Source organism: Dermochelys coriacea, chromosome 5 (genome assembly GCF_009764565.3).
Source record: "Dermochelys coriacea isolate rDerCor1 chromosome 5, rDerCor1.pri.v4, whole genome shotgun sequence".
Taxonomy (NCBI): Eukaryota; Metazoa; Chordata; order Testudines; family Dermochelyidae; genus Dermochelys; species Dermochelys coriacea.
In genome coordinates this window covers 50,663,264-50,688,661 of record NC_050072.1, presented here as the reverse complement: position 1 = coordinate 50,688,661, position 25,398 = coordinate 50,663,264, and the positions used below count along the sequence as shown (strand labels likewise).

General features: G+C 42.0%; 1 protein-coding gene across 7 annotated transcripts in view; it reads left to right on the top strand.

Moving 5' to 3' along the window:
• The window catches only part of TNPO1 (transportin 1), a 165,202-nt gene that overhangs the window by 55,224 nt on the left and 84,580 nt on the right, over positions 1–25,398 (top strand). For 6 of the 7 annotated variants that reach the window (XR_006281255.1, XM_043514268.1, XM_043514270.1 and 3 more), the window contains 4 exons: positions 9,250–9,399; positions 19,413–19,519; positions 21,240–21,373; positions 24,161–24,242. Coding sequence is in view for 6 of the 7 variants with exons in the window: in XM_043514268.1 (XP_043370203.1) it covers positions 9,250–9,399; positions 19,413–19,519; positions 21,240–21,373; positions 24,161–24,242 (473 nt within the window). In the remaining variant the exon portion in view is untranslated. The remainder of the gene's footprint in view (positions 1–9,249; positions 9,400–19,412; positions 19,520–21,239; positions 21,374–24,160; positions 24,243–25,398) is intronic. The other variant, XM_038401199.2, reaches the window with a different exon arrangement.

The following is a 25,398-nucleotide window of genomic DNA, read 5'->3' as shown; positions in this document are numbered from 1 at the left end:
CTAGTATACATTTATGCAGTGCTAGCACAATTGTAAGACCATATGTTTTTCAATAAAACCTCCCCGTCTTTTGTTAACGCTCTGTTTTTAAGTGGCCTCATAAAGGGTAGCACTTCTGGCCTAAAGTGCTGTGTGAACGGAAAATATTTCAAACAATTTCAGTGTACGTCGACCATGGCATTCCTTGTTAATTTATCTGAAATTACCCTGATCAACAGTAGATTCATGTAATGGGGAAAACAGATTTGTCCCAACTGCCTAAATATAGGAACATAACTTCAGTAAGAACCTAAAACAATGCTGGTAGGGTTTCCTTGATGCTGGAATGATGAATCTGTCTGCTAAAGAGTAGCAATAATTACAGTTTCAAAATATTATACACAGAATTCTTATCTGTGCAGCACATGGATGGCAGTACAGCTTCTGATCCATAACCGTATATTTATTGCTCAATTATGCAAGTCCCTGTCCTCTTCCTAACAATGGCCTTTGGACAATCAGAATGTTGAGATTTGCATGTCCATAACATTTGTTCTTTAATCATGCAGTTCTTATGCAAATCCCTATGGCTTGATTGCCTCCTATTTTCAACTTATCTGTCATGCACCTATAAACATAATGTTCAGCTTTTGACAGTCTTCTCCCCTAATTCTAGGTATTAAATATTTTTCAGTTTACATAGGAATTAAGCCCCTATAATCCTGATCCTACAGTCACATCTATGCTGGAACACAATACCGTATAACTTTCGATGCCATATAACTTCCTGTTGACTCCTTGCCATATCCCAGACTAATAAACCTTCTAGCCTTACTATTTATTTAGCCCAGGATATTGTTGTGGTGGAGTTAACTGGAATCATCCAAAAGTTATTTTTAAAAACAAATTACTTTTTTTGTTTGTTTTTGTTTTTTTAAGAGGGAGAGAGGGGATTGGAGGGAGGAAAAACTGGGTTTTTAATGGGAGTTGCTTAGATAATCTTTGGAAACAAAGCACTTTTCAGATCTGTGTGTTTTTAAAACAAACAGAATTAGGGTTTTATGACTTAATTTATCTGAGTTTTAATGATTCTTGACAGGATAAGTGTGATTTAATAATTTAGGGTCTCTACTTCAGTTACTTTTTATAAATTGTTAGTAATCAACCTCTTGTCTATATACCATTGGTACTTAGTAACTTTTTTTAAAAATATCTTATCTGACATGAATTAATTATTGTAATGCAAATAGATTAACATAATGGAGCGAGCAAAGCAGGGCCCTGCACTCAGAGAATTTGCCAGTTTGACAAGCAGTAACTTTTCAAAAGAGCATCTGATCAATTGTGGGGAATGTTCCAGATGCTGATGGGCAGAAGCCTATTGATTTTGGTGAAAAATCAAAAAACTGGAAAACCTGATTTCCACTAAAATCAGATCCATCAAGTGCCCATTTGGTGCTCCCTCAGGAAGCTCTCTGGTGCCCCCTGCTGCTACCTGTAAACTGCTAGCTGTAATGCACATGGTTTTGCACTCAGTTGCTTATATAGGCTGAGGTGGACTCGCGGGCTAGGGGTAGTTTCCAGCTACCCAAGATGGGCCTGTATTTGCACATAAATTGTTGTCCAACACATCGAGCTTGGCGTATATTAGCAATGATGTGCATGACCCTAGTTTGACTCATATTTTATCTGGAAATTAACATAGAATCATAGAACTGGAAGGGACCTCAAGAGGTCCTCTAGACCAACCCTCTGCACTCATAGAATATCAGGATTGGAAGGGACCTCAGGAGGTCATCTAGTCCAACCCCCTGCTCAAAGCAGGACCAATCCCCAATTCTTGCCCCAGATCCCTAAATGGCCCCCTCAAGGATTGAGCTCACAACCCTCATGGCAAGACTAAATATTATCTAGTCCATTCTAGATGTCTAGAACATGTGGCATCCCTTTATTTATTCCATGATGGATGCTAGATGGTGAACACCCTTTTGACTCTTCTAAATTTGTACTCCATTGTTTTCACTGTATTTTTGTTTCACCTTGTGCATGCCTCATCATGTTTTGTAGTTAGTGTTTGGAGTACAGAATTAGTGGGTTTTTTCCCTTCTCCTCCACTTTTCTGGAGAGCTTATTTGGCTTGGCTGGGCATGCCTGGCTCTTGTCAAGAGGCTATCCCGACCAGCAACGTCCACTCTATGCATCTGTTACGTTTTTGGGAGATCTGGGACTCTCCCAAGTAACTTTTGCCTGGCTCTGAAATCTAGAGTTTGGAAGAATCAGGAGACCAAACTGAAGCTGCTGATGGAGCACTCCCTTTGACCTGCTTCTGAGTCAGGTGTGGAGACCCTCTTTGGACATTTTGTGTCTGAACAGATTCATTGCCCCTTCAACTTTTGGCTAACATCTCGCATAAAAAGGAGATCTTGGAGGGCTCAGGGAAATCTCTGAAGAGGAGGAGTGTGGTCTCCCACCACAAGGAGCCAGCTCCCAAGAAGTTCCAATCTTCTGCGAGGTGTATAGTGTTGAGGCCTAGACCTCTTCACTTGGTGCCATGGAGGTGAAAGACTCTTCCTCCAATACCAGTGGAGCAGGGAGATCTTACAGCACTTTGGAGAAACATGGTGCCAGCAAGGCCCCAGCACAGTCTGTTTCAGACTTAGCAACAGTGTCTTCACGCTAGGCTCCATCAGTACCAACAAAATCAAAGCATGCACCTTCAGCTTTGGAGCCAACACATTTCAAGCCAACAGTACTGCTCAATTCAATTGCTGCATCAGTATTGATCCAATCAGTACAGTAGGAATTCTGTTACTCCAGGGACTTGTCAGTGTTAGACAAGCCGTAGTGATAGTCTCAGTACTGAGACCCCAGTCTCCAGATTACCAGTGCTTCCTGATACCACAGGATTCTTCACCCCTCTTCTCCCCCTCGCCCCCCGAAGGACATTCAGGAGGATGAGGGAGGTGTTCAGTGAATATCCTCCTTATCAGTGTGGGGTTCCCCTCTGCATCATTACGGGAACCCATACTTTGACAAGGACCCTTGCCCACATCAGAGATTGTGGGATCAGTCCTTGGTACTATCCTCTCTCCTGTATGGGCCTCCCCTGTGGCCATACTGGGATCCTTGGGTAGCATATTGGCAGCACTTTGATAGACTTCTAGCTTCATTGCACCGGGAGACTGTGGTCTCAATCTCCTCCACCAAACCCCTAACACAGAGACCTTTGAAGGACAGGAGGCTAGGGTGGACAAAGAGGCTATCCCTCAAGCCCCTATTTTGTCTTAGTCTCCAGACGAGGCAGTCATGCCTCTACCACTGTTGATGGTTGAGTGATTATTTCCCCCCCTCCCCTCGGTTCCAGAACCCTTGTGAATTGGAGGAGCTGGTAAATATAGAACCCAGCTAGCAAAAGCTGGAAACTGATTCGACGGCTTTGTTGTTCAAAGAAATGCCCCTCCTACTAAGTAATCATGACATTCTCTTATCTTGAGATCACCTCAGGGATCAGGGGCACAGGTAGAAAGGCATACATCTCCACTACAGAAGGAAGGCATCTCGTAGTGACCCTAGGTTTAGGCCTCCTCTGGAGCAAACATTCTGACATTTTATATTGTACTTGTGGCAAATAAGTCTATTGTGGGGAATGCCCACCAATGAAATATCATTTCTGTGCTGGAACTGAGCAAGGACCATTTATGGTTGACCACTGTCTGCTCAGGAAGCCTGCTAGAGTTATGGCTCTAGGGAGCTTGAGGACCATTGGGCACTTGTTCTTAGGGTACAATTTCAGAAGTAGGTGGCTTCCAGATACACAGGCTAGAAATGGGTGCCCCTTTGCTTCTTCACATACAGCATGGGTGTCGTTTGGTCTCGACTGTCTGCACTATGGCATTTTGGAAGACAAGTAGAAATGTTACATAGACCAGCCTGATGGTTCTGAGCTCTGGCCATTCATATGCTCAGACCTTTTCTTTTGGTCAGAAGATGGATAACACTAAGTAGTTGCCTTGGACAGCTATAGAAGCTGGCTAATGGGAAGTGCTATATAAACCAGTGTGTGTGATCACTTCTGCTGCTCTAACTAGCTAATCCAAATCTAATAAGTGTCTTAACGTGCCACCCTGAAAAAATTGGGTCTCTTTTACGTGGATCCTAGTCTAGCAAATGAAATAATAACTTTCGGCTTCTGGTATTTCAAATTTCAAGCATTCTAGAAATGGTGTGAGCAGCTACATTTCTTTGGTGGCTGGTTTTATTGTGCTTTGTACTTTAGTCTTGTTCTCAAATGCGTATTCTAAGTTTTGAAATAGTATTGAAGGTTCTCATTAAAAAAAATTCTATTTATGGACATTCTTAACTCTTGATGGTGGGGGACTTTGCTTTTGGGTCAAGGCTTTGCATGCCATTCTTATTAAAATTTCTAAAAGGTGGTTTGAAGGGCTTCATACGTTAACTGCTTTTTGTGTTTATACTGGTCTTCGCTTTAATCTGTGAAGTTAAATATTTATTCCTTGATGTAATCTAATTGCTATCATGTATATTGAGTGATTGGTTGAATGTTCCTATATAAACATTCAGACAGGTTCTTGCCCCCAAGGCATTTGAAATCTAAGCTGTTTTTTTAATAATTTATTGGGACACTAAAGGCAAAGATAAGTAAACCCAGAAAATCCAAAACTGATAAAAGCTTTGATTATTCTATATCTAGCCAAGTGGATTTATTGAGAAACAGACACCACTTCATAACTTTCTTTTTGTCAAGAGCTTTAATTAAAATGTTATGTAATATGAATCCTAGTGTAACAAAATAATATTGGGACACAGCATGTTTTCCTCCGTCTGGAAATAGTTTGGAATAGCTAGGTCTGAAGAACCTTGTATAATACTTCCTTAGTTTGTTCAGTAATATAACGTATACTACTGTGTCTCAGGGATTTATTGCACTTGTCCCTACATCACTTCTAACCTTTCTTGCTTGACTTGCAAGATAAGGAAGAGAAACTGAATCCAGATGTTTTGCAGTACACACCCACCACCACAAGGGTGCTTAATTTACAGTTTTCAGTAGACGTGAGAGATTATATTTCTAAGGATATGGCTACACTTGCAATTGTAGAGCACTTTGAGTTAAACCAGCCTTCGAAGAGCACTGTAGGGAAAGTGCTGCAGTCTGTTCACACTGACAGCTGCAAGCGCACTGGCGTGGCCACATTTGTGGCACTTGCAGTGGCATTGGGAGCCGTGCATAGCTGCCCATAAAGCACCTCTTCCCATTCTGGTGCTATGGCTTGTGGGGGGGAGGGGACGATGATGGGGCATTCTGTGTCCTGTCCCAACACCCCGTGATGCATCGGTTTGCATCCCCTGCAATCTCTGTGCTTCCGTCCACATTTGGTGCCATCTTTCAAAGTATTTTGTGCTGCGTGCTTTGTCTTCCCTTTCGGTCTGCGGGAATGGAGCCCAAACTGCTGAGGAATATACTGACGAATCTAACCAGCATGTCACGTTTGGCAGTCGAGTTAACCCTTAAGATCCAAAGTGACAGTGAGGACTCAGAATGTTATCGACTCGAGTAACGCATGCAACACGAGATTGCTTTTGGTATTCACTGACGTGGTCACCACCATGGAACGCCGCTTTTGGGCTCGGGAAACAAACACTGAGTGGTGGAATCACATCGTCATGCAAGTCTGGGATGACGGGCAGTGGCTGCAGAACTTTCGGATGAGAAAAGCCACTTTCATGGGACTGTGTGATGAGCTCGCCCCATACCTGCAGTGCAAGAACATGAGATTGAGAGCTGCCCTGATGGTGTAGAAGCTGGTGGCTATTGCAATCTGGAAGCTGGCAACTCCAGACAGCTACCGATCGGTCACCAACCAGTTTGGAGTGGGGAAGTCTGCTGTTGGAATAGTTGATGCAAGTTTGCAGGGCCATTAATCACATCCTGCTCAGAAGAACAGTGACTCCGGATAACGTTCATGACATTGTGGATGGCTTTGCACAAATGGGTTTCCCTAACTGCGGAGGGGTAATAGATGGGACACATATTCCAATTCTGGCACCAGCCCACCTAGTCTCAGAGTACATTAATTGGGAGGGGTATTTCTCTATGGTTCTCCAAGCGCTTGTGGATCACTGTGGGCATTTCATTGACTTTAATGCAGGCTGGCCCGGAAAGGTGCACGATGCACGCATCTTTCCAAACACTGGCCTGTTCAGGAAGCTGCAAGCTGGGACTCTTTTCCCAGACCAGAAGATCATCATAGGGGAAGTTGAAATGCCCATTGTATTCCTTGGAGATCCCGTTTACCCTTTAATGCCGTGACTCATGAAACACTACACAGTGAGCCTTGACAGCGGCAAGGATTGATTCAACAACAGGCTGAGCCAGTGAAGAATGACTGTGTAGTGTGCTTTTGGCCATTTAAAGGGCCGCTGGTGCTCTCTATATGGGAAGCTGGACCTGGCCGATGACCAATCCCCACGGTTATATCCGTGTGCTGTACCCTCCATAACATTTGTGAAGGGAAGGCTGAAAGTTTCACTTGGGCATGGACCTCGGAGGTTCAACACCTGGAGGCTGAATTTGAACAGCCAGAGAGCAGGGCTATTAGAGGGGCCCAGCACGGGGGCTGCAAGGATTAGGCATGCCTTGAGGCTGAAAGCCACCAGCAGTGTCTGGTGCGCTGCACGGGAGTGAAGTGCAGTGGTTCCAATGTTAGTAGGAATCTGTGTTTGCTACGCTGACTTGCAGTGCCCATTTCTTTTCTAGGCTAAGGTATCTTTTACTTAATGCAATAATGTTTTCAAAGTCAAAAAATTCATTTATTGAAAAGAAACACAACTGCTTGGGAAACTGAAAGGGCAAGGGGGTGGAGTGGAGAATGGTACAATCACAGATTTGCATATGTCCTATTATCATATTCTGACTTCCTGTCTGGAGTGCTGTGCAATGAATGCTGCACTTCAGGATGGCTATATTGCATGGTGATAGGGATTGAGTGTAGTGGCTAAGGGTCGTAGTTTTCAGGGCCGAGTGCTGAAGCTACAGGTGTTGGAAGGAGTTGGTGGCGATAAGAACCGCAATGTTGGGGAAAGTGGCTTGAAGGTGATATAGGGGCACAAGGGGAAGAGTTTTGGGACAAGGGCAGTGGGGGAGGGGGGTATGGGCGCAGTAGTGCGCCACCTGCATGGCTATGAGCGCCTGGATCGAGTTCGCTTGATGCTCCATGATGCTTATCAGCCAATCCGTACTTGGTTCCTGGAGCTCCGCGCTTTTGTGCTGGCGATCTGCATTCTGCTGGCAGATCCTCCTTTCGCTCTCCCTCCACTCCTGCACTTTTAGATTCTCATTAAGTGACTGCTGCATTACTTCATACAGCATGTCATCTTTACTTCTGTGTGGCTTCTTCCTGAGTCTTTGCAGTCTCTCGGCCGATGATAATGAGGATGGCTGAGATCTCAGGGTTGCATCTATAAAGTGAAAATGCAACACTTAACAGAGGTAGCACTGTTCATGCCAGACAGAGCAATGATTTCCCCCATACTTAAGGAGAGCAAGCACAGTCTACACAATAGCATGATTTGCCCGTCCCAAAGCAAGCGCACATACCCCACAGGAGCCCCAAAATGGTGAGTAAGCACAGAGTTCGGGAGGAATGATTGTTTCGTGGCTGTGCTGCCCTCTGAGTTTCTGTGCCTTGGGGAGAGCCAAGAGCTGCAGGGGGCCCCTATTCTGAACACTGTCCCCACATTTTCCACACGAGTTCGTCCTGTAAGGTATCTCGCTGCTGAAGGTGACCTGGGAAGCAAGGGAGGGTCTTCTGCTACCATGCGGCTTCTGCCATGGCCCATATGTAGCTTGCCTGTGTGCAGCAATGTTCCCCCCCGCCCCTCATGGCATAGTGGCACAGACATATTAGCCTTACTGGGGCAAGGAAAACAGCGGCTCTCCCAAGAAACCTGTGCAAGAGCATTGCCCAAGTGCTGGATGAGGCCTTTGAAGAGATCACTGAAGTTGATTACCATGATTGTGAGAGAGCACATCAAAGCCCTGTTCTGCATCTAGGCATGCATGCAGCCCTAACCCTCCTTACCCCAAGGGCCCTCACCTAATAACTTCCTTCCCAAAATAAAAGCTGCTTACTGGGAAACTCCTCTGGTGTTTGTCCTTCCCCAAGCAATGGCCTCCATGACTGGCTACCTTCCTTCTGGTTTGAGAACAACTCCTGCATGCATCTAGGTATTCCAGGGTGTCTTCTTCCGCCGCCTCACCACCCTCGCTCCCGCTTTGTTGCTCCTCCGCTGGCCTTGTTGAACTGGGCTCTGAAGTGTCCATGGTGGTACTCGGAGTGGAGGTGGGGTCACACTGAAGTATTGCATCCAGCTCTTTGTAGAAATGGCAGGTCGCAAGAGCAGCACTGGAGCAGCTGTTTGCCTCGCTGGCTTTGCTGTAGGCATTCTGCAGTTCCTTCACTTTAACCCTGCACTGCAGTGCGTCCTAGACATGGCTCTTTTCCATCATGTCCCTTGATATCTGCCAGAAGGTATCGTAATTCCTACGGCTGGAGCGCAGCTGGGACTGGACAGCTTCCTCCCCCCAAATACTGAGGTCCAGCACCTCGCCATTGCTCTATACTGGGGATTGCCTGGCGCTTGGAGACATGGTCACCAAGAAAGATTCGCTGAGAGCACTCCATGTCCAGCTGAGCAAACAGGAAGGGGACTTTCAAAATTCCCAGAGAATTTAAAGGGTGGGTGTGACGGTTGGTCACCTGAGGGCAGGACAGTAGCCTTCAAGGTGGTGATCAGAGTGCCTAGAATAGGCATTGTGGGACACTTCTGGAGGCTGATCAGAGAGCATTAACGGAGCAGGGCTTTCACACTGGCTCCACAGCACTCCAACGGGGGGCGTATCAAACGTTATTCCACTCGCCGAGGTGGAGTACCAGGAGCGCTCTACGTGCCTTGACAGTATGGACGCATCGTGAGTTAGAGCACACAGGGCTGCTTTAATGTGCTCTTAACTCACAAGTGTAGCCATACCCTAATTCTGCAACCATTGCTAGTAGTTAGCCTTAACTTCACCTGACGGATATTTGTTACCCTTGAAAGCAACTATTCTCTTAAAAGCAGAACAGGAGATACTGAAATTTAGTGGTACAAAGCATTTTGTGTATGATTCTTCCCTTTTTAAAAGAGTACATGTGCTAGTGTTCTATACACACAGTGAAATCTGAATGTGATTTTATTGTATTGTTGCAGATGAGCCCACACGGTCACTGAGTGGTCTCATATTGAAGAATAATGTGAAAGCACATTTTCACAACTTTCCAAATGGAGTAACGGACTTCATCAAGAGTGAATGTCTAAACAACATTGGTGACTCCTCCCCATTAATTAGAGCAACTGTAGGTGAGTTTCCAGATACAAATTTTCTGTTGTTGTTGTTGGTATTGTTCTTCCAGCTTGCTTGTTGCATTTCTTATCTCTGATGTATAAATAGGGAGAATCTGAGTTACTTCTACATCTGCAACTTACTGACATTATCTGCATGATCAATTAAAACTAAAGTGGTGTAAAAGGCATGATACTGTCAAAACTAATGTGTTTTGAACGCAACATACAGATGAGACTGAAATGCAGCTGCTTAATTGCATCTGTGTAAAGTTTTCTTTATCAGATTCATGAGATGTACACTTCTGACTTGTTCCCTTCTTATTTAAAGCTGAATTGAGAATTCAAGCTCATAATTTTTGACATAAGTTTCAGAGTTTAAGGCCAGAAGGGACCACTAAGTAGGTCCATTAGTGTGACTTTCTGCATGCCACAGTACCATTAAATTTTCATGCAGCTACCCTTGTATTAAGCCAAAAGGCTTCAGTTAGGCTAAAGCATTTCAGTCCTCAAAAGACTAAACCAGTTGTCACAGGCATAAAACAGGAGAGAGCAAGGTGCCACCAGTGCTCAAGATCCCTGCAGTGCGCTTGCTATAATTTTGACTAGGCGGGAGATGCCCAGATGATTCCAGCAAGTGCTCCAGGCTGCAGAGAGAGATGAAAAATTCTACTCCTTCAATACATCTAGCCAGCTGCACATTGAGGGGGAAAAAAATAGTTTCTGATTCCCTGCTGGTGATTGGATAGAGCCCTGAAACATGAGGTTGCTGGTTGTACTGGTTACTAATTTCATAACTGTCCCTAAGCTTTGCATCTAAAATTGGAATGCGGTGAATGACAGTTGCAAAATCATTAACTTACTGTTGACTACAGCAGTGAAACAACTTCTTATATTAACTGACATTTTGTAGCAGCATCTGTACTTTTTTTTTTTTTTTTAAACTTCGAGTGAATTGTATTGTGATACAGACAATAGGGACAAATCAAGAGTAGGGCACCATTTTACTGGGTTGTACAGATTCACAGAAAGCGACCGTTCCTGTTCTGAAGCGCTTACAATGAAAAGGACAACAAATGAAACTAATATATAATTATTTTTTTTAGTTCTAGCCTTTTTTTGTTGACCCCTTGTCTAGCTTATTAATATGTTTTAAATACTGCTGTTGTTTGTTATATTCCAAACAGTAGAAAAGTCACTGTTTGACCAAATTTAGTCACAATCTCCTATCGGAGAGTTTCTGAAAATGGAATATCACTATTTGTGTCCTAGCTGGTGGGCTTTTTTTGGAGGGTGACGGGGGATTTTGTATCTATAATCTTGTCTGATTTACTAACTGAGGAGAAAGAGGTTTATTAGATACACCACAAATTTCTCTTTGATCCCTCAAGTCCATTTCTGTATGGATTTTTTTCCCTGTGTGACTTTTTTGGGAGGTGGTGGGAAGGGAACCATGTCTGTTGCTTAACACTCCTTCCTTCCTTCTACCTCCCTCCATTTCTTTTAGAATTGCTTTGTGATTTTTTTATTCTCACAGCCTGGTTCCTGGTAGGGACATTTGAAACTAGCCAAACCTAAGAAGCCCATTGCTAAGCCATCACAGTCTGCTAGGCTCCTGTGTTGGCACTGAGCAACCAGGCACCTACTATTGCTTAGGCTCCTATTGAGCTTACTTAAGGAGTTAGCCTCTGCTCCTCTAGCAACAGCAACAGTCTCTGGATCCCCTTCCTTCAAAAAGAGAGAACATTGCACCATGCAACGTTGTACCAGAGAGAGAGATACTGCTGCTCCTCATTGGGTTCTCTGGTGCTGAGCTCTTCAGTACTAAGCAGACTGGAACAATGCCGTCTCCAACTCCTGGCACTGGAACTATTGGAGCCAAACCAGTTGATGCTAGTCTCAGAGAGAGGTGGTTCTACTTGAGAATCTCTAGGATCCCTTCTGTCTCTGTGCTTGGCACTGGGCCATCAACTCACATATTGGCTCCTTAGCTTACATGCTGTTGCCTTGTCACCCGGCCTCATCTATGAGATTGCATTGTTCTGAGACTGGCTCAGAAATTCCCTGGGTGCCATCTGGGATGGGATTTGAGGGCCTCATGCCAGTGTTGACATTAGATTTTGATTCACAATAGCCCCCATGTGTTGGGGGGCCCTGGTGAGATGTAATGCAGCATCCTTTTGCATTTGTTAATGTGGTCTCACTTTCAAGGGTCTATCCAGGCTTTTATTTACTGACTGGCCCCAAACATCTAACCCTGGAGCTGATGGGATGCTTCATCAGCACCAACACTGTTAATACAGCCTACAGCACTGACTTTCGTACTGGCTGACCTGATTTCTCAGCAATACCTTCCCTAACTCTCACGTCACCATACCAGTGACTGATGTGGGGGTTGATGTTGTCCATTTGGATGATGGGGGTTCCTTTATTGGGGCCATCACTTGATGCCGCCAGCTGTGACTATAAACAGCTTAACGAGCTTCACATTCCACATGCTCCCCTTTTTGCCAACAGATATTACAGTGGTGGAACCTCCTGATTCCCTCTTTGACATATTAAAAGTCCAGATAGGTTGTTTTTTGTGTTTAAATCCTTCGCTAGTTATCCACTGACTCTTTCTGCCTCCTTGAAATAGGGTTCTTCAGCCCATCTGCTCTAGGCCTCCAGGACTATCACTGACCCCTGAGATACTGCTGTTACTTAAACACACCCATCTCCCAGAACCACACCCAAAAGGTGTGAAGCTTTTGATTTACAGTCGGACTCTCGGGTGCATAGGTGAAGTAGTCAACACACAAACTTTTCACAGTCTAACAGCTTTTGCTCTTTTATATCTAATCACATGAAGCATAAGATAGTATAGATCATACAAAACCATAAACATCTGAAACTGCAATGTGTCTCACATTCTAGCTAACTCTTTTCTTGTGAGTCATGGGCGTGCCATTAGTCCAGGTAGGCAGGATTTTCCGTGCCTCTTGCAGGCTGTTGCATGGTGAGTAGTCTGTCCCTTATGTACTGGAGAAGGTCTCCAAGCAGACCTGCCTCTGCTCTTTTAAAATCTTCAGCCTCCTGTACCAGGTGACACCACATGAGCACAGATCCCCGTCAGGTAACATTGTTGCCAAGGTGGCTTTACCACTGCTAAAACAGGTGTTGTTTTTTTTTTGAGTAGGGACCAATCCTTTGTCTGGTCAGATTTCTAACAACCGAGAAACTAAGTTAGCTATCATCTGTTGTTCTTTTGCTACCAACCTGTGGAATTTTCAACCTAACACTAAGGCAAATTGACCATAGAGGAGAAAAAAAGACTGAAGTCTGACATAATCTCAAACAGTTAATAAATTTTATAAGTATTACCAATTCATCACAAACCTGAGTCAGCCCACCAAGTTACTTTTGAGGCTGATAGGTCACAGGACACCCCCAACTTCTTTCTTCTCGTATGACTGCTTATATATGAGGCCACTACATTACTGGGTGACTCAGCAGCACATCCCAAATGCAGGCAAGTTGAGCAGGCTAACTGTTCTACACAAGCTTCTGCAACTACTAATGGGAAATCAAGAACATTTATATTAAAAGGAGTCAGTTCACTTTTGAGTGCCTTAAACTCCTCCTGCTCCTACATATGCCTCCAATGTGGGCAGGGGAGGGCATTATCAAGAACTACAAGTACATGGCAGTTGTAATACCAGAGAGGCAAAGCTCTACATATGCATTCTGGAACTCAGGGCAGTTAGCTGGGACCTGAACCTTTCTACCACCACATCAACACCAAGTGATCTGGGTTCTGATGGGCATCACAGTGGCCATGTAGTACATAAATAAGAAGGAATCTACTTCCTACCCATTTGTACAAAAGCAGAGAAACTCTGGTATTGGTGCACCAAACACAAAACCCGCCCCATAATTACATCTTGTAGAGACCAGTGTGCAATCAGACTTCCTCAGCAGGAGAAAACAGGATCCAAATGAGTGGTCCATGCAACCTTCAGGAGACTGGAAACCTGAAAGTGGATCTCTTTGCTTCCAAAGGAAACATGAAGTGCCTTTTATGCAGCAGAAGAGCAGGCAGGGACAAAGTCATTGTTAGATCGATTTTCTTCTGGACTGGAGTGAAGGCTTACTATGTACTTTTCCTCAGTCCCACTCATTCCTACAGTGCTATAGGAAATCAAGAGACTGCAGTAGCTATTCTAGTGTTCCCAGTGTGGCTGGTCCCAGATGAGGTACGCTGAGCTCTTGCTGCTCTCCCTACAACCTCATTTCCCATTTCCACAATCTCTACACCTTTTGTTTCTGTGGGTGCTTCACTGCTACCTAGAGAAACTCCCAACTGTTGGCCTGGATAATCTCATAGAATGCAAGAAATCTTCCTCCAGTTCAGAAAAGTTTTATTTTATCTCCAAAAATGGAAGAGATACTCCATGTGGTCCAGCAACAAGAATCTGTTCCTGCCCATAAGGGGGAATCCCTGCTATATTGGACAACTTGTGACCAGTCCTTGAGGTATAACTAGTATTTCTGTAAAAGTACAACTCATGGCCATCTCAGCTGATTATGAGCATGTGAAGTGCAAAATGGATTTTTTCCTCATTCTACAGTAGTCAGATTCTTAGAAGGACTTGGTAAATGCTTTTTCCTCAGAAGGGAACCATTTCCCTTCTTGGATTTATATTTGGAGCTTGCCAAGCTAATGGAGCTTCCCTTTAAACCTTTCAAGGGTGCCTTCCTAAAACTCATGTCCCTTAAGACAACATTCTGGATAATGGTTGCATGAGCAAGAAGTGTTTCAATTCCAGGGTCTGATGATGCTCCTCCCTATGTTGTAGTGTAAATAGACAAATTGACGCTTAGACCTCATCTTAGGTTCTTGCCTGAAGCGGTACAAGACTTCACTATAGCCAGTGTATTCAACCCTGTTGAATGACAGGAGGTATATCTTCAGAATCTAGATCAGTGGTTATTAACCTATTTACCATTGTGGGCCGCAAAGCAGCTCTGTTATGTGGGTTGCATCCATGAGAGAGAGATGCATATATCTCTCTCTCACACACACACCCCTCTATGTGGCCCTGAGGATGTCACTTGGGCCGCAAGTGACCTGCGGATTGAGAACCACTGAGCTAGATGTTTAAAAGCAGCCTGATGCCTTTACCTACAGAAGAACACAGCTCCTTGTAAGTAACCTCTCTTCTTCATTCTAACACAGCCTGTGGGTACACAGCTCAATGCAGGAGAGTGGGAGTGTAACAGAATTTTTATGCTTGCCCAAGCAGCTGACCTACCCTGAATTACTGCAGTTTTCCTCCGGTCTTAATTGGCATGATATATGTGCACTTTTTGGAAGTTAGGAGTGGGATTGGCCTACAGACATTTATGTGCTCAGTGTAATACTCTAAAGGCTATCTTTGCAACTTGCCTTACTGCCACTGGACTAGACTAGTTGCCATCTTCCAGTTTTGTTTTGTGCTAGAAGGTCATGTTAAATCATATTTTCTTATGTTTTTTGTAATTTTTATATGTAAGCTTGGTGACATGTATAGTGCATATTCTGCACCAAATCAGTTTGTGTGAAACTTTGTATACCATCTTTGTTCCTTTGGGAGTTTAGAAGCCTTTGTTTACTTTGTCCCCATTGTTATCAGGATAGTAAATTGGATTATGCTGAAAACTTACAAGGGCTGAATATCTTGAGAATGCTTTGTCACTGCTGTTGGGCAGAAATTCTTTCATTGTAAGAGCGCTACAATATTTCCTTTTTGAGGAGAAAAGGGAGACAAGATGCTTCCTGTTTAACTGTGGTCTGAAACTCTTACAAGATTTAAAATGTATTTAAGTGCTGATTCTGTTCCCCCACTTGTTTTTAAAAAAAAAAAAAAAAAAATTTTTTTTAAATAAACTCCTCCAAAAGTAACCCCTCGTACCACCATCTTTCTTGGAGGCCATCTGCAAAGACTAACAAAATATTTGGAGGATGTCAGTGGTTCAACAGTTTACCCTTCTACCCCTCACTTCCAAAATAGAGACTAGCAGAATTTGTTTGCTTAGGGCTGCTTTAGTTTTTAAATAAACTGACACAATCCGCATACCTTCATGGATCTTTTGAATAGTTCCTTCCTAGAACTTTCAGCAAGAAAACTAGTAAGTTTAACATTTGGAATGTAGCTCATACTAATATCAAAACTGTTCCCCTACCGTTTCAAATGAATGTGTGTGGTTTGATTTATCTTAATCAGCAGAGCAGCTTGCTACAAATATTTTAAAAGTGCTATGTTTTGAACATTTTTCTCTGTTCTGAAAGAAAAATTGCTGCTACAGTCCTAAAAGCAATTGCTTGAAAATCTAACCCTGTCCTGGGAATTTGTGAAATTTTGTTATGGGTTTTGTCTATATGTATGCTATATAACTGATTTCTATATTTTTATTGCGGTTTTCTTTTAAAATATGGGGATTTTGACAATTAATGAGCAGTGTCACCAGCATGGTTTTCTAAGTGCAGACTGACCAAATTCCCTTTACTCATACCCCTTTGAAGTAGATCTGTCTTAAAGGAAATTGCTAGAGTTTCTATTTTATGAAAGACTTTTTTAAAACCTAGCTAGGCGAATGGAATATGCAATTATGAAAAGAGTAACTTAGTTTTTCCTTTCTATATTAAGATAATTCTTCAGCATAGCTACTTACCATATTTATGAATGGAAGTGCTTTCTTTCATGCATATTCTTATTTGCCTCCAGTTATAATATTTAAGAAGGCTTATATGAACAGGACTGCCACAGAGAAGCTAGCTTATACCTACTTGGTCAAGGCTGAGGTCAGAGCTCATGTATATGAACACTTTTTGCACCCTGCATAGTGCAATGTCTGGGCATCTTACTTGTTCAGCACCCTTCCACCCTGGATGAAAGGGCATCCACAACTTCAGTGTGTAACCCCCACAACTATTTAGCTGCTTAAGATCTTTCAGTAGCCAGACAGACTTCAAAGTTTCACCACGGGTAAATTGCTTGCTTTTTTATTCCTTACTTCATTGTTTTTTTTGTGGATGAGACATCCTTTATAGGCACCTCCATGCCCTGGGAAACTTTAAAGTGGGTGACTTCATCTATGACCAGGCTGCAGTCACTAACTGTTGGGAAATCCAGTTTTCAGCTGTTCAGGCTCATCTTCTGATGCTTACAGTCTTGACTGTAGTAGGTTCTGTGGTCAGGTTTCCTCTGCATGACATCATCTTCAGCTGTAGAGTGCAAATGGAGTTTTTCTGTAGCTATGAGTGCTCCTCTCTCAACCTTTTTCTTTTTTGGAAAAGGCTAATGCGTACAACAGACATGAGATTCTGGCCTAAGACACGCTTAATGATAACATGATTATCATGAGATGAGTTTGACCCAGTTCCCTCCTCAAATTAAAAACTTTTCTCTGTAACCAGATATTCTGGCCCTTCAAAAACAGGCCTCCCACTAGGATTCTGTTGCTGCCTCAGTCCACGACAAAGTATTCTGGGGGTTGTAGTTCTCTGACAGATTGCTTGGGCTCTATAGGCTAGAGCAAAGAATTCTGGGAAGGTGGTCTGGGCTATAGACAAGTTCCCTTTTCTTACAAGAAGGAGCAGCTTGGTCTGCTGATGGTCCGGGCAAGACCTGTAGTGCAGTTCTTAACAGAGAGGGAGCTGGGTAAAGAATTCAAGAGGGATTGTGGCAAGACTGGGGAGATGGTTTGGGAGAAAGGAAGACCGATAGAAAGGCATAGGAGATGGCTCGGAGAGAAGAGTGAAGTGAGAAAATTGCTTCATTGCTTAGGGTCTTGGGGTCTCCCCTATGCATCAGTAGTGCAGCTTAGTGATTGTTTAATGCTCTTGCATCAAGAGTAAAGGATAAACTGTTGACTTTTCAAGGGTAGAAAAGCTTTTCTGCACCACTGACGAAAAGCTGTGGCTCCAAAAAGCAGAACTAGACTAAGGCTTTTTGTTGGGCTCTGAACTTTTAATCTTTTTTTGTTAGAGAGGAGTTTGTAGTTTGGCCATAAGACTACTTGCCCATGTTGAATTGAGGGAGTCTGTTAATCGCTGAGGAAAGTGAGGCATAGTTGCACCCCTGATGGGTAGGCAACCTTCTTTTATATCTTTGTCTCCAGTCTTATATTAGGTCAAAAGGATTCTAGCAGTGCTGTAACTTAAAGGAGTGGAAAAGAAACTCTTACTGTTGCCTGCTACTGTCTGTTATCCTTCTCAACTTCATAAAGAGAAATCTAGGAAGCTAAAAGATCTTTGATGCCTCAGTTTCTTGACCACCAGAATAAGTGGGATGGGAGCTGCTATTTTAAACCTTTAGAGAGTAAAATTCCATGAGAAGCTCAAATGTTTAGGATGAAAATCTATATGAAGGTGTCTAAACATTGATTTGCACAGTCACTCTGCTCATTATTCTTTGAGCCTACATACTAAAGGTTTGAAACAAATTTTAGCTATTTATTGCCTCAGATTGGGGAGGGGGAAGCTGACCAAAAGGTTGGCAAAACCACTAAATTACTTTCCTAAAGACCACTAGTGGAAGCATTGTAATCATCCACAAGAAACACTGAGATTGTGACTAATCTTTGTCAGTAGGTCAGAGGCCTTGAATCGGCTATTGTATGCACCCTTGCAGATACTCTAGCCAACCAATTTATGGCTACTTTTAAGATCTCTGGGCGGTAAACTTTTTTTTTTTTTTAAGAGCACCTGCATATGACAGTTGCTGAACTTGCAGAGTAAGAAATCCCTCTCCTCTATAAAGCAGCAATGAGAGAACTTTACTGTAGACAGACCTTTTAAAGATATTCATTCTTCAAGAGCCTAGAGGAATTTCAGAAGGACATGAGACATGTGCATAGCCAGTTTTTCCAAAACTTTCACCACCTCAGACTACTACATGACTTCCTTCCCCAATCTGTTCAGAGAAACACAGGGAGGAGACCTCAACATTTTGTTCACCTTGTGCATCCACATCACATCAGGTGGGTGAATTTTAAAGCTCATTTGGAGAGACCACTCTGAAATTTAAAACCCTACCCAGGAGATGAAGGAACCTAGTGCTCTACATTAAAAACCAACTCAATGAAACAGTTGGTCATTCAGAAATTTGTGGAGTACCTTCTTCAAACTGGGACAGCAGAGCATGTCTCTTCCAGTGAACACTCATTTGATCTTCTACACAGTACCAAAATAGTCAGGGGAGAGACAAAGCAGTATTTGGTCTTAAAGCTCTTATACAATGTTTGAGAATGTTCAAATTCATATAGAAGACCCCTGGAAATTGAGAACTGTTGGGGTTGCTAGTTTTGTTTTGTCTCCTTGCCTGTGTTCAAGAGTACATATGCTGACTGATGATAGCAATAGTCAGAATGCTAGTGTAGAAAAGGTACTGGCAGCCGTTGGTGTTAAGTACTGTGTCATGTAGCTCTTCTGTGAGCAGTGTTGGATGGCATGATCCATAAAATGTTGGTCACCTTTCGCTCTGCTTATTCGTAGTGCTTACACAGTTGCTATAGTTAGTGGTGCTCAACCGGTGGTGATGGTGGTGGGAAACTTATGGCAAGAAGCCTAGTATTGGCACTCCTATATTTGGGTTCTGCTTTCTATTGGGGTTTTGTATTTTTTTCCATTTCTAAGTTGGCGAACCAAATTTCTTAAACCAAGTTACAGCTTGAGTAGTGCTCTGCTCTAGCATTTGGTTTGAAGGAGGTTTTGTGGGCTAGTGGGGTGAGGGGGAGTGACCCAGCTTTTTGTTGTTGATTGACAGATCTGAACTACCTCCTTGGCAACAGGTAAGAACAATCCGCTGGATTCCCAGTCACTCCTAATAGGAGAAAGTTATCTAGTAACTTTCTTAACATTTGTCTGCTCTTAACAAAAAGCAAACTACTTAACTAAATAGTTCTGTGGGCAGTTGTACTGGAGAGGTGGGGGTGTTTCCAAAAAGTGGATCCTGCATTTCTTTAGAGAATCTCACTTTTTTTCATTCTTTTTCTTCAACACATCCAAGGCATTCTGATTACAACCATTGCCTCTAAGGGGGAATTACAGAATTGGCCTGAACTCTTACCAAAGCTTTGCAGCCTCTTGGATTCTGAAGACTACAATACCTGTGAGGTGAGGAGTTTTGTTTCAAATACAAATGTAGAGGAAAAATGTCATATTTCATATGCTTGTGGTCTATCTTGAGCAGTGTTTCCCAAACCATGGGTCCCAATTCACCAGTGGATTGCAGGAATGGTCTAGGTTGGTTGCATGTGCCCCAGAAACACTTCCTGTGGGGATCAGGATCCAGACAGTAGTAGCAGCACAGAGGAAGCAGATGGGCCCGTGGCTGGCCAGCAGTCTGTCCCTTGGGTTCTCACTTCCCCTGGGCAGCAGGCAGCCGAGTGGCTGCAGTGATTGCAGCTCAGAGGAAGCTGACAGGGCCAGTGAGCGAGCAGTCAGCATGGCTGGGCTGCAGGAGGGGACAGGTCTTGGAGAACAAGAGTAAAGGGGCAGGGCTGGGGAGGGACACAGGGAGTGGGAGGAGCTGAGTGAGAAAAGGGAGAGAGATGGGGAAACAGGGAGCTAGGGGGCTGAAAAAGGGAAGGCGTGTGTGGGGGATCAGGAGCAGTGAATTACCGTAGTAAAATGTTTGGGAACCACTGCTCTAGAGCTCAGTAGTTCCAACTCCTTATTCATTCTAGCTTCTTATTGCCACATACCTATTTTTTAACTGAACAATGGCTTACTCTTTTGCCTGACTGAAGTGGTATGGCTTCTGTTTCTTTCCTTCTGGAATTTATCCTAAAATTTCCTTGGTCATAGATGTTACATTGCACTGGTGTGAGAATGAGATTACTTTTGAGACATAAGGTGATCAAAAATGGGTACAGAAAAAGGCAAATGTTAACTTTGCTAGATTAGTCTTAAATCATCAGAACAGTTGCTACCTCTGTTATGAAAATATAACCTACTACTGGATTCCCTTTGCTAGATGATTTTAGTTACTCTATATTGGATCTAGAAAAGCTGTTTGAGATGTTGTAGTTTAAAAAAAAAAAGTCTCTGGTAGAGATTTGAGAGCAATAAATGGTACCCAAGATCAAATCTGACAGGGATTGTCTAGGTAGGCTAACTCTCCTGGATAAACTATTTTTTTCTTATTTTCTCAATACTTTGTTTTGAATGGAGTGGGAGAAACCAAGTGAGCTGTAGCTCACGAAAGCTTATGCTCAAATAAATGTGTTAGTCTCTAAGGTGCCACAAGTACTCCTTTTCTTTTTTCACTTTAAAAATAATGTTCAACTTGTTTTTAAATGTGTACGATACGTTCTAAAACTCCAGCCACAAAATGATCAAGTACCGATTAATTTAGGAAATTGTCACATGAGATTTAAAATTTTGAAATGTAGGGGAAAATGCTCTGCATTAGTATAAGTGGAGGAAAGTTTTTTGTCCATATCTTAAGATCTGATTTATCAAATCAATCTTAATTATCAAATATGTTTAGTAAATACGGCAGGGAAAATGTGCAGTATGAATAGACTAGCATTGAATGACAAAACAAAATCTGTTGTCTACTACTTAAGTTGGGATCTTGCAGATCAGATCAAAATGTAAAATTACTTGTCTCTTTTCATCATGAAATTGAGTTGAAACTTACTAACGTGTGTTAGGTCATAACTGCATCTATTTGCTAACTTACAAATAGCTAGCCATGCTCATTACTAAACAGAGATGTTTAGCTACTCATTGGGTTTTCTTTTCTTTTTTGGGCTGGGGGGAGTCAACTTTCTTCGGAAGCTAACTTTTTTTTTTTTTCCTGAAGAAAGCAAACTTGTGTATTTTATAGGGTGCATTTGGAGCTCTTCAGAAGATATGTGAAGATTCTGCTGAAATCTTAGATAGTGATGTATTAGATCGACCCCTCAATATCATGATCCCTAAATTTTTACAGTTCTTCAAACACAGCAGTCCAAAAATAAGGTAGGTATACATGCAGCACTGAAGTCTCAGATGAAAATTGATTTAGATAATCAATAAGCTGTCTTGTGGCATTGTTTAAAATGTCTGAAAAGTGACCCTGCATGTGTAATGGTGCAGGGAAAAAAGAAGCCTTGAGAGTTCATGTTAGTGTCAGTGACTTGCATGTCACTTCTTGCTCAGTTAAAAAGTAAAAAGGTAGTGTCTGTCTTCAGCCTTACTATCAGCCTAGGGTCTTGAAAGTCAACTGTGTTCTCCGGGATTCACCAGCAATAAGATTCAGCAGCTGGAACTTAGTTAATAAATCTCTTGCTCGTGAAAGCACGAGCCAGAATAGAATCCAGATCACTCTTTCATAGCTGTATTGGCTGCAGTGTGAATTTTGGGGGAGGAGGGGAAAGCAGTAACATACATTTTGTCCGTAAAGCAAGTGTGTGTAACACGTTCCGCATCAAATTGCTTTTGTGACTGTACCAGTGTTTTAGTGTTTCTAATCTTTCATGAGATCAAATTAAAAACATCATCATTTTTTTTAGATGAGGTGACTACAATACTAATATAAAATAGAAATATCTAGTGGGCTGGAAAAAAAATCTATGAAGTGGATAACTATAAAAGAACTGTGGAGTGGTAATAGGTATGAAATTAAACATGATTTTACAGAGTAATAAAACCAAAAGTGGTTTTGAGTTACATGTACAGAGTCATTATATTATGTGAGAAGAAATAACTAGCTGTTACTGCGATATTTATGTAGTTCAGCTCTGGGCACCATGTAAGTTAGAAGTTACTGCTCACATGGCAAAAATTCAGATGAACAACAACAAGATTATTTCATACTGCAAACACTAGTGGGATGGGATTGAAGACTGTAGGGAGAGGTATCATAGTAGAAATTAAGACGGAAAAATTTCATGATAGTGAAATGTTGGGCTGTGGAATAGGTTCCCAAGGATGTGGGTTTTTGCCACTGGGTCTTTTAAAGCTAGACTAGATACATTAGATTTTTCTGATACAGTAAGGAACAATCCTGAGCTTGATCTAATCTAATACATATGGGGGAAAATATTTTCCTCTAAATAAAACAAATTCTCCTTACTGTGTCACAATGCTGTTTCTCTTCTTCCTCTGCCTACTATTTAAAAAGGCGCGCACACATGTTTTGAGTTCCCTTTATGGAAGGAACCTACTGAACAACCAAACTGGGCAATTCTTTCAGTAATGTCATCAAACATTTATTCTAAACACTTGAAGGAAATATATTTTTCTTAGAGGGGAGCTGTAAAACTCCTACATGTCTGTTCCCCAAAATGGCCTAAACAACAGGATGTGAGTTTAAAATTAAAAGAGGGGAGAAGTCTAAAGACAAAAACCTCAAACTGTTTTCAGGTATTGGGCAAACGTGGAATCCAGTTGTTTTTACACTGTGATTTTTTGATGCAAATGGTGTCAACTGATGTATAGTAGGAAAAAAATACTTCCTAGTTCTGTAGAACATTATAGAAGATAGGGATGGAAAAGATGTGTTAAATCCAGTCATCTTTTGTTAATGTAGGATTGTGTTCTACAAAACATCTTTTATTAGTGTTTTGTCCAGTCTTTCTATTGATCTTTCTTTTTGTTTCCTTGCCCATATTTCTAATGTCTAGATTCATTCGCGTGATCTAGAATGTATTTTATTTAGGATCTGTATTTTTTTAATTTTTTTAAAAAAAAGCCCTCCATCTTGTTTAGTTTTTAAAATTTTAATTTAAATTAATTCAGGTTTTTGAGTCTAAGATTTCAAGAAGTTGGGCCTGTCATCTATATACACTAGTTCCCCTGAAAATAACCAATATTGCAAAAATAATAATCTGTTTGACAATGAGGAGGCAGATACATTATAAACATCACCACATAGATTGTATGGGACTTCTAGTTTCAGATGAGAGAAAGTCAACATTCATAAACATAAACTCCTTTTATCAAAAATTACACAAGTGTTTCCAGAGCTGCCATATTCCATAATTCTAGCAAATCTCATGATGTTTTTCTCTCTTATTATTCATTTTTTTAATAGTCTGTCATAAAGTCTAGATATAGTGTAATGAACTCTACAAAATGCATCCAGTTTCTTCAAAATCTTAAGGACCAATCCAGGCACAGTGGTGTGGACTTGAAAGGGCCCAATAGTAGCAGATTGATTAGGGGATTCTGTGCTGCCTTAGAGCAGAGGAGCCAAGTTCAAGGTGGCTTTTCATTCTGTGTTTCACTGACCAAACTCCCAGATTGTTAACTTTATGCAGTGGATCTGCTCTGTGCATCAGCTGGCCCCAAATCCTGTGCTGGTGAGAAGTGGGTCACATCTGTTCTGCCTCCTTTGCCTGCCCCTCTAACTTCTAGAAGTGGCCTATTTGCCTGCTGGCTCTTACAGAAGAGGATTTAATTTCTCAGCCTTGTGCCTTTTGACTGAGTGCACATACTTTGGATTGTTTAGATTTTTTTTTTTTTTTTTAAAAGCAGGGTTTAGTCCATTGGTATTGCATTGTATTTGTATTTCTGAGATTTTCCTTTGGAAAAGAAAATAATACTTTAATATTACAAATGAGTCAGCATAGTTAAGAAATAGTCTCTTGATCTGCATATTTGGATTCCTCTTATTTGATTCTGAAAATTACCATTAGACATTGTAGTGCATGTCTTTGCTTTGCTTTCCTCTGTCCAGTTTTTTATGATTGTATACAGTTTAGAAAAAGTTTCTAATCATGAATTTTTCCATCTGTTTTAAATAAATGTTTGTTCTACTTCTAGGTCCCATGCTGTTGCATGTGTCAATCAGTTTATCATCAGTAGAACTCAAGCTCTTATGTTGCACATTGATTCTTTTATTGAGGTAGGTGAGTTCCCCCACCCCCTAAATTTTGTATTTTTAGTATTAGAATCTTGCTAATACAGTTTAATGTTAAACAAAACCTGTTTTTTCTGTAAAAGGAGTTGCATGCAATAATGATACAGAATGTTTGATTCATGTATCCAGGACTTGGCCCTAAACTTAATTACATTGTTTTAAATTTGTATGTTTTTCTTTGCTGGCTGAGGGGTGGTTAAACTATTAAGATATCCTCCCCCTGCCCCCGTTGCATATGTTTAAGTATTTAAAACATGATTGAGTAAAATGCTGCAGTAGAACAGCTGTTTTCAACCACTGGTGCATGGGGGGGGGTGCCTATTGAGTAGTACCGGTGTATCAAACTGGAAATTGCCTAGAAACTTGAAGAGGCTGGGAAAGAGCAGACGATTCCATCCCGCTTCTGCTTCTGTGGTGGCTGCCTCTCACCCCACATCAGACTACCAATCGTAAAGTAGCTCTTGCATCCTTCGTCCATGCAGTCTTCAAATCTAGAGTGGGGAAAGTGGCTTTGAGAGACTGTAGAACCAGCTTTGCAGCCCTCAGCCGTGCTCCACAGCTGAGTGCTTTGTGAGTAGGTAGAAAAAGGGAGACTCTCTATCTCCCCACCCAGTAGCTCCTTCAGTCTAGGAGCACCAGCCTTCATGCTTTCTACCTTTACCTCTTTAAATCCACAGTATGGTGCAAAGTTGTTCTGTGATCCAAAATCCTTAACTATTTGTGATTTCAAAGAATTCTGGAGTATGTATGGTGGATTTCTGAATAATTTTTCAGTCATTTTATAGAGCTTGGACCAAGAAAATCACTAAGAACCACTGTAATAGAGACTGATGAATATTTCTGTGAGGGGAGAACAAGTAGTCTTCTGCTTTATGTTCAGTTAGATTGCATTATGAGCAAGATTTTCAAGTTTGTGCAAAATCAGAAACAATTGTTTAATTTATAAACGTAATAGATGCATATGGCCTAATTATCCATTTGTAAATATATACCATACACAATTACAGTAATTACATGGGCAAATTATTAATGTGATCATGCATGCCCTCCTGTTCTCTTCATTTCTGCTCCACTTTGGCCTATATATTTATACATACAGGGCAGTTGTCAGTAGTTAACTGGGGAAGGGGACTGGGTGGAC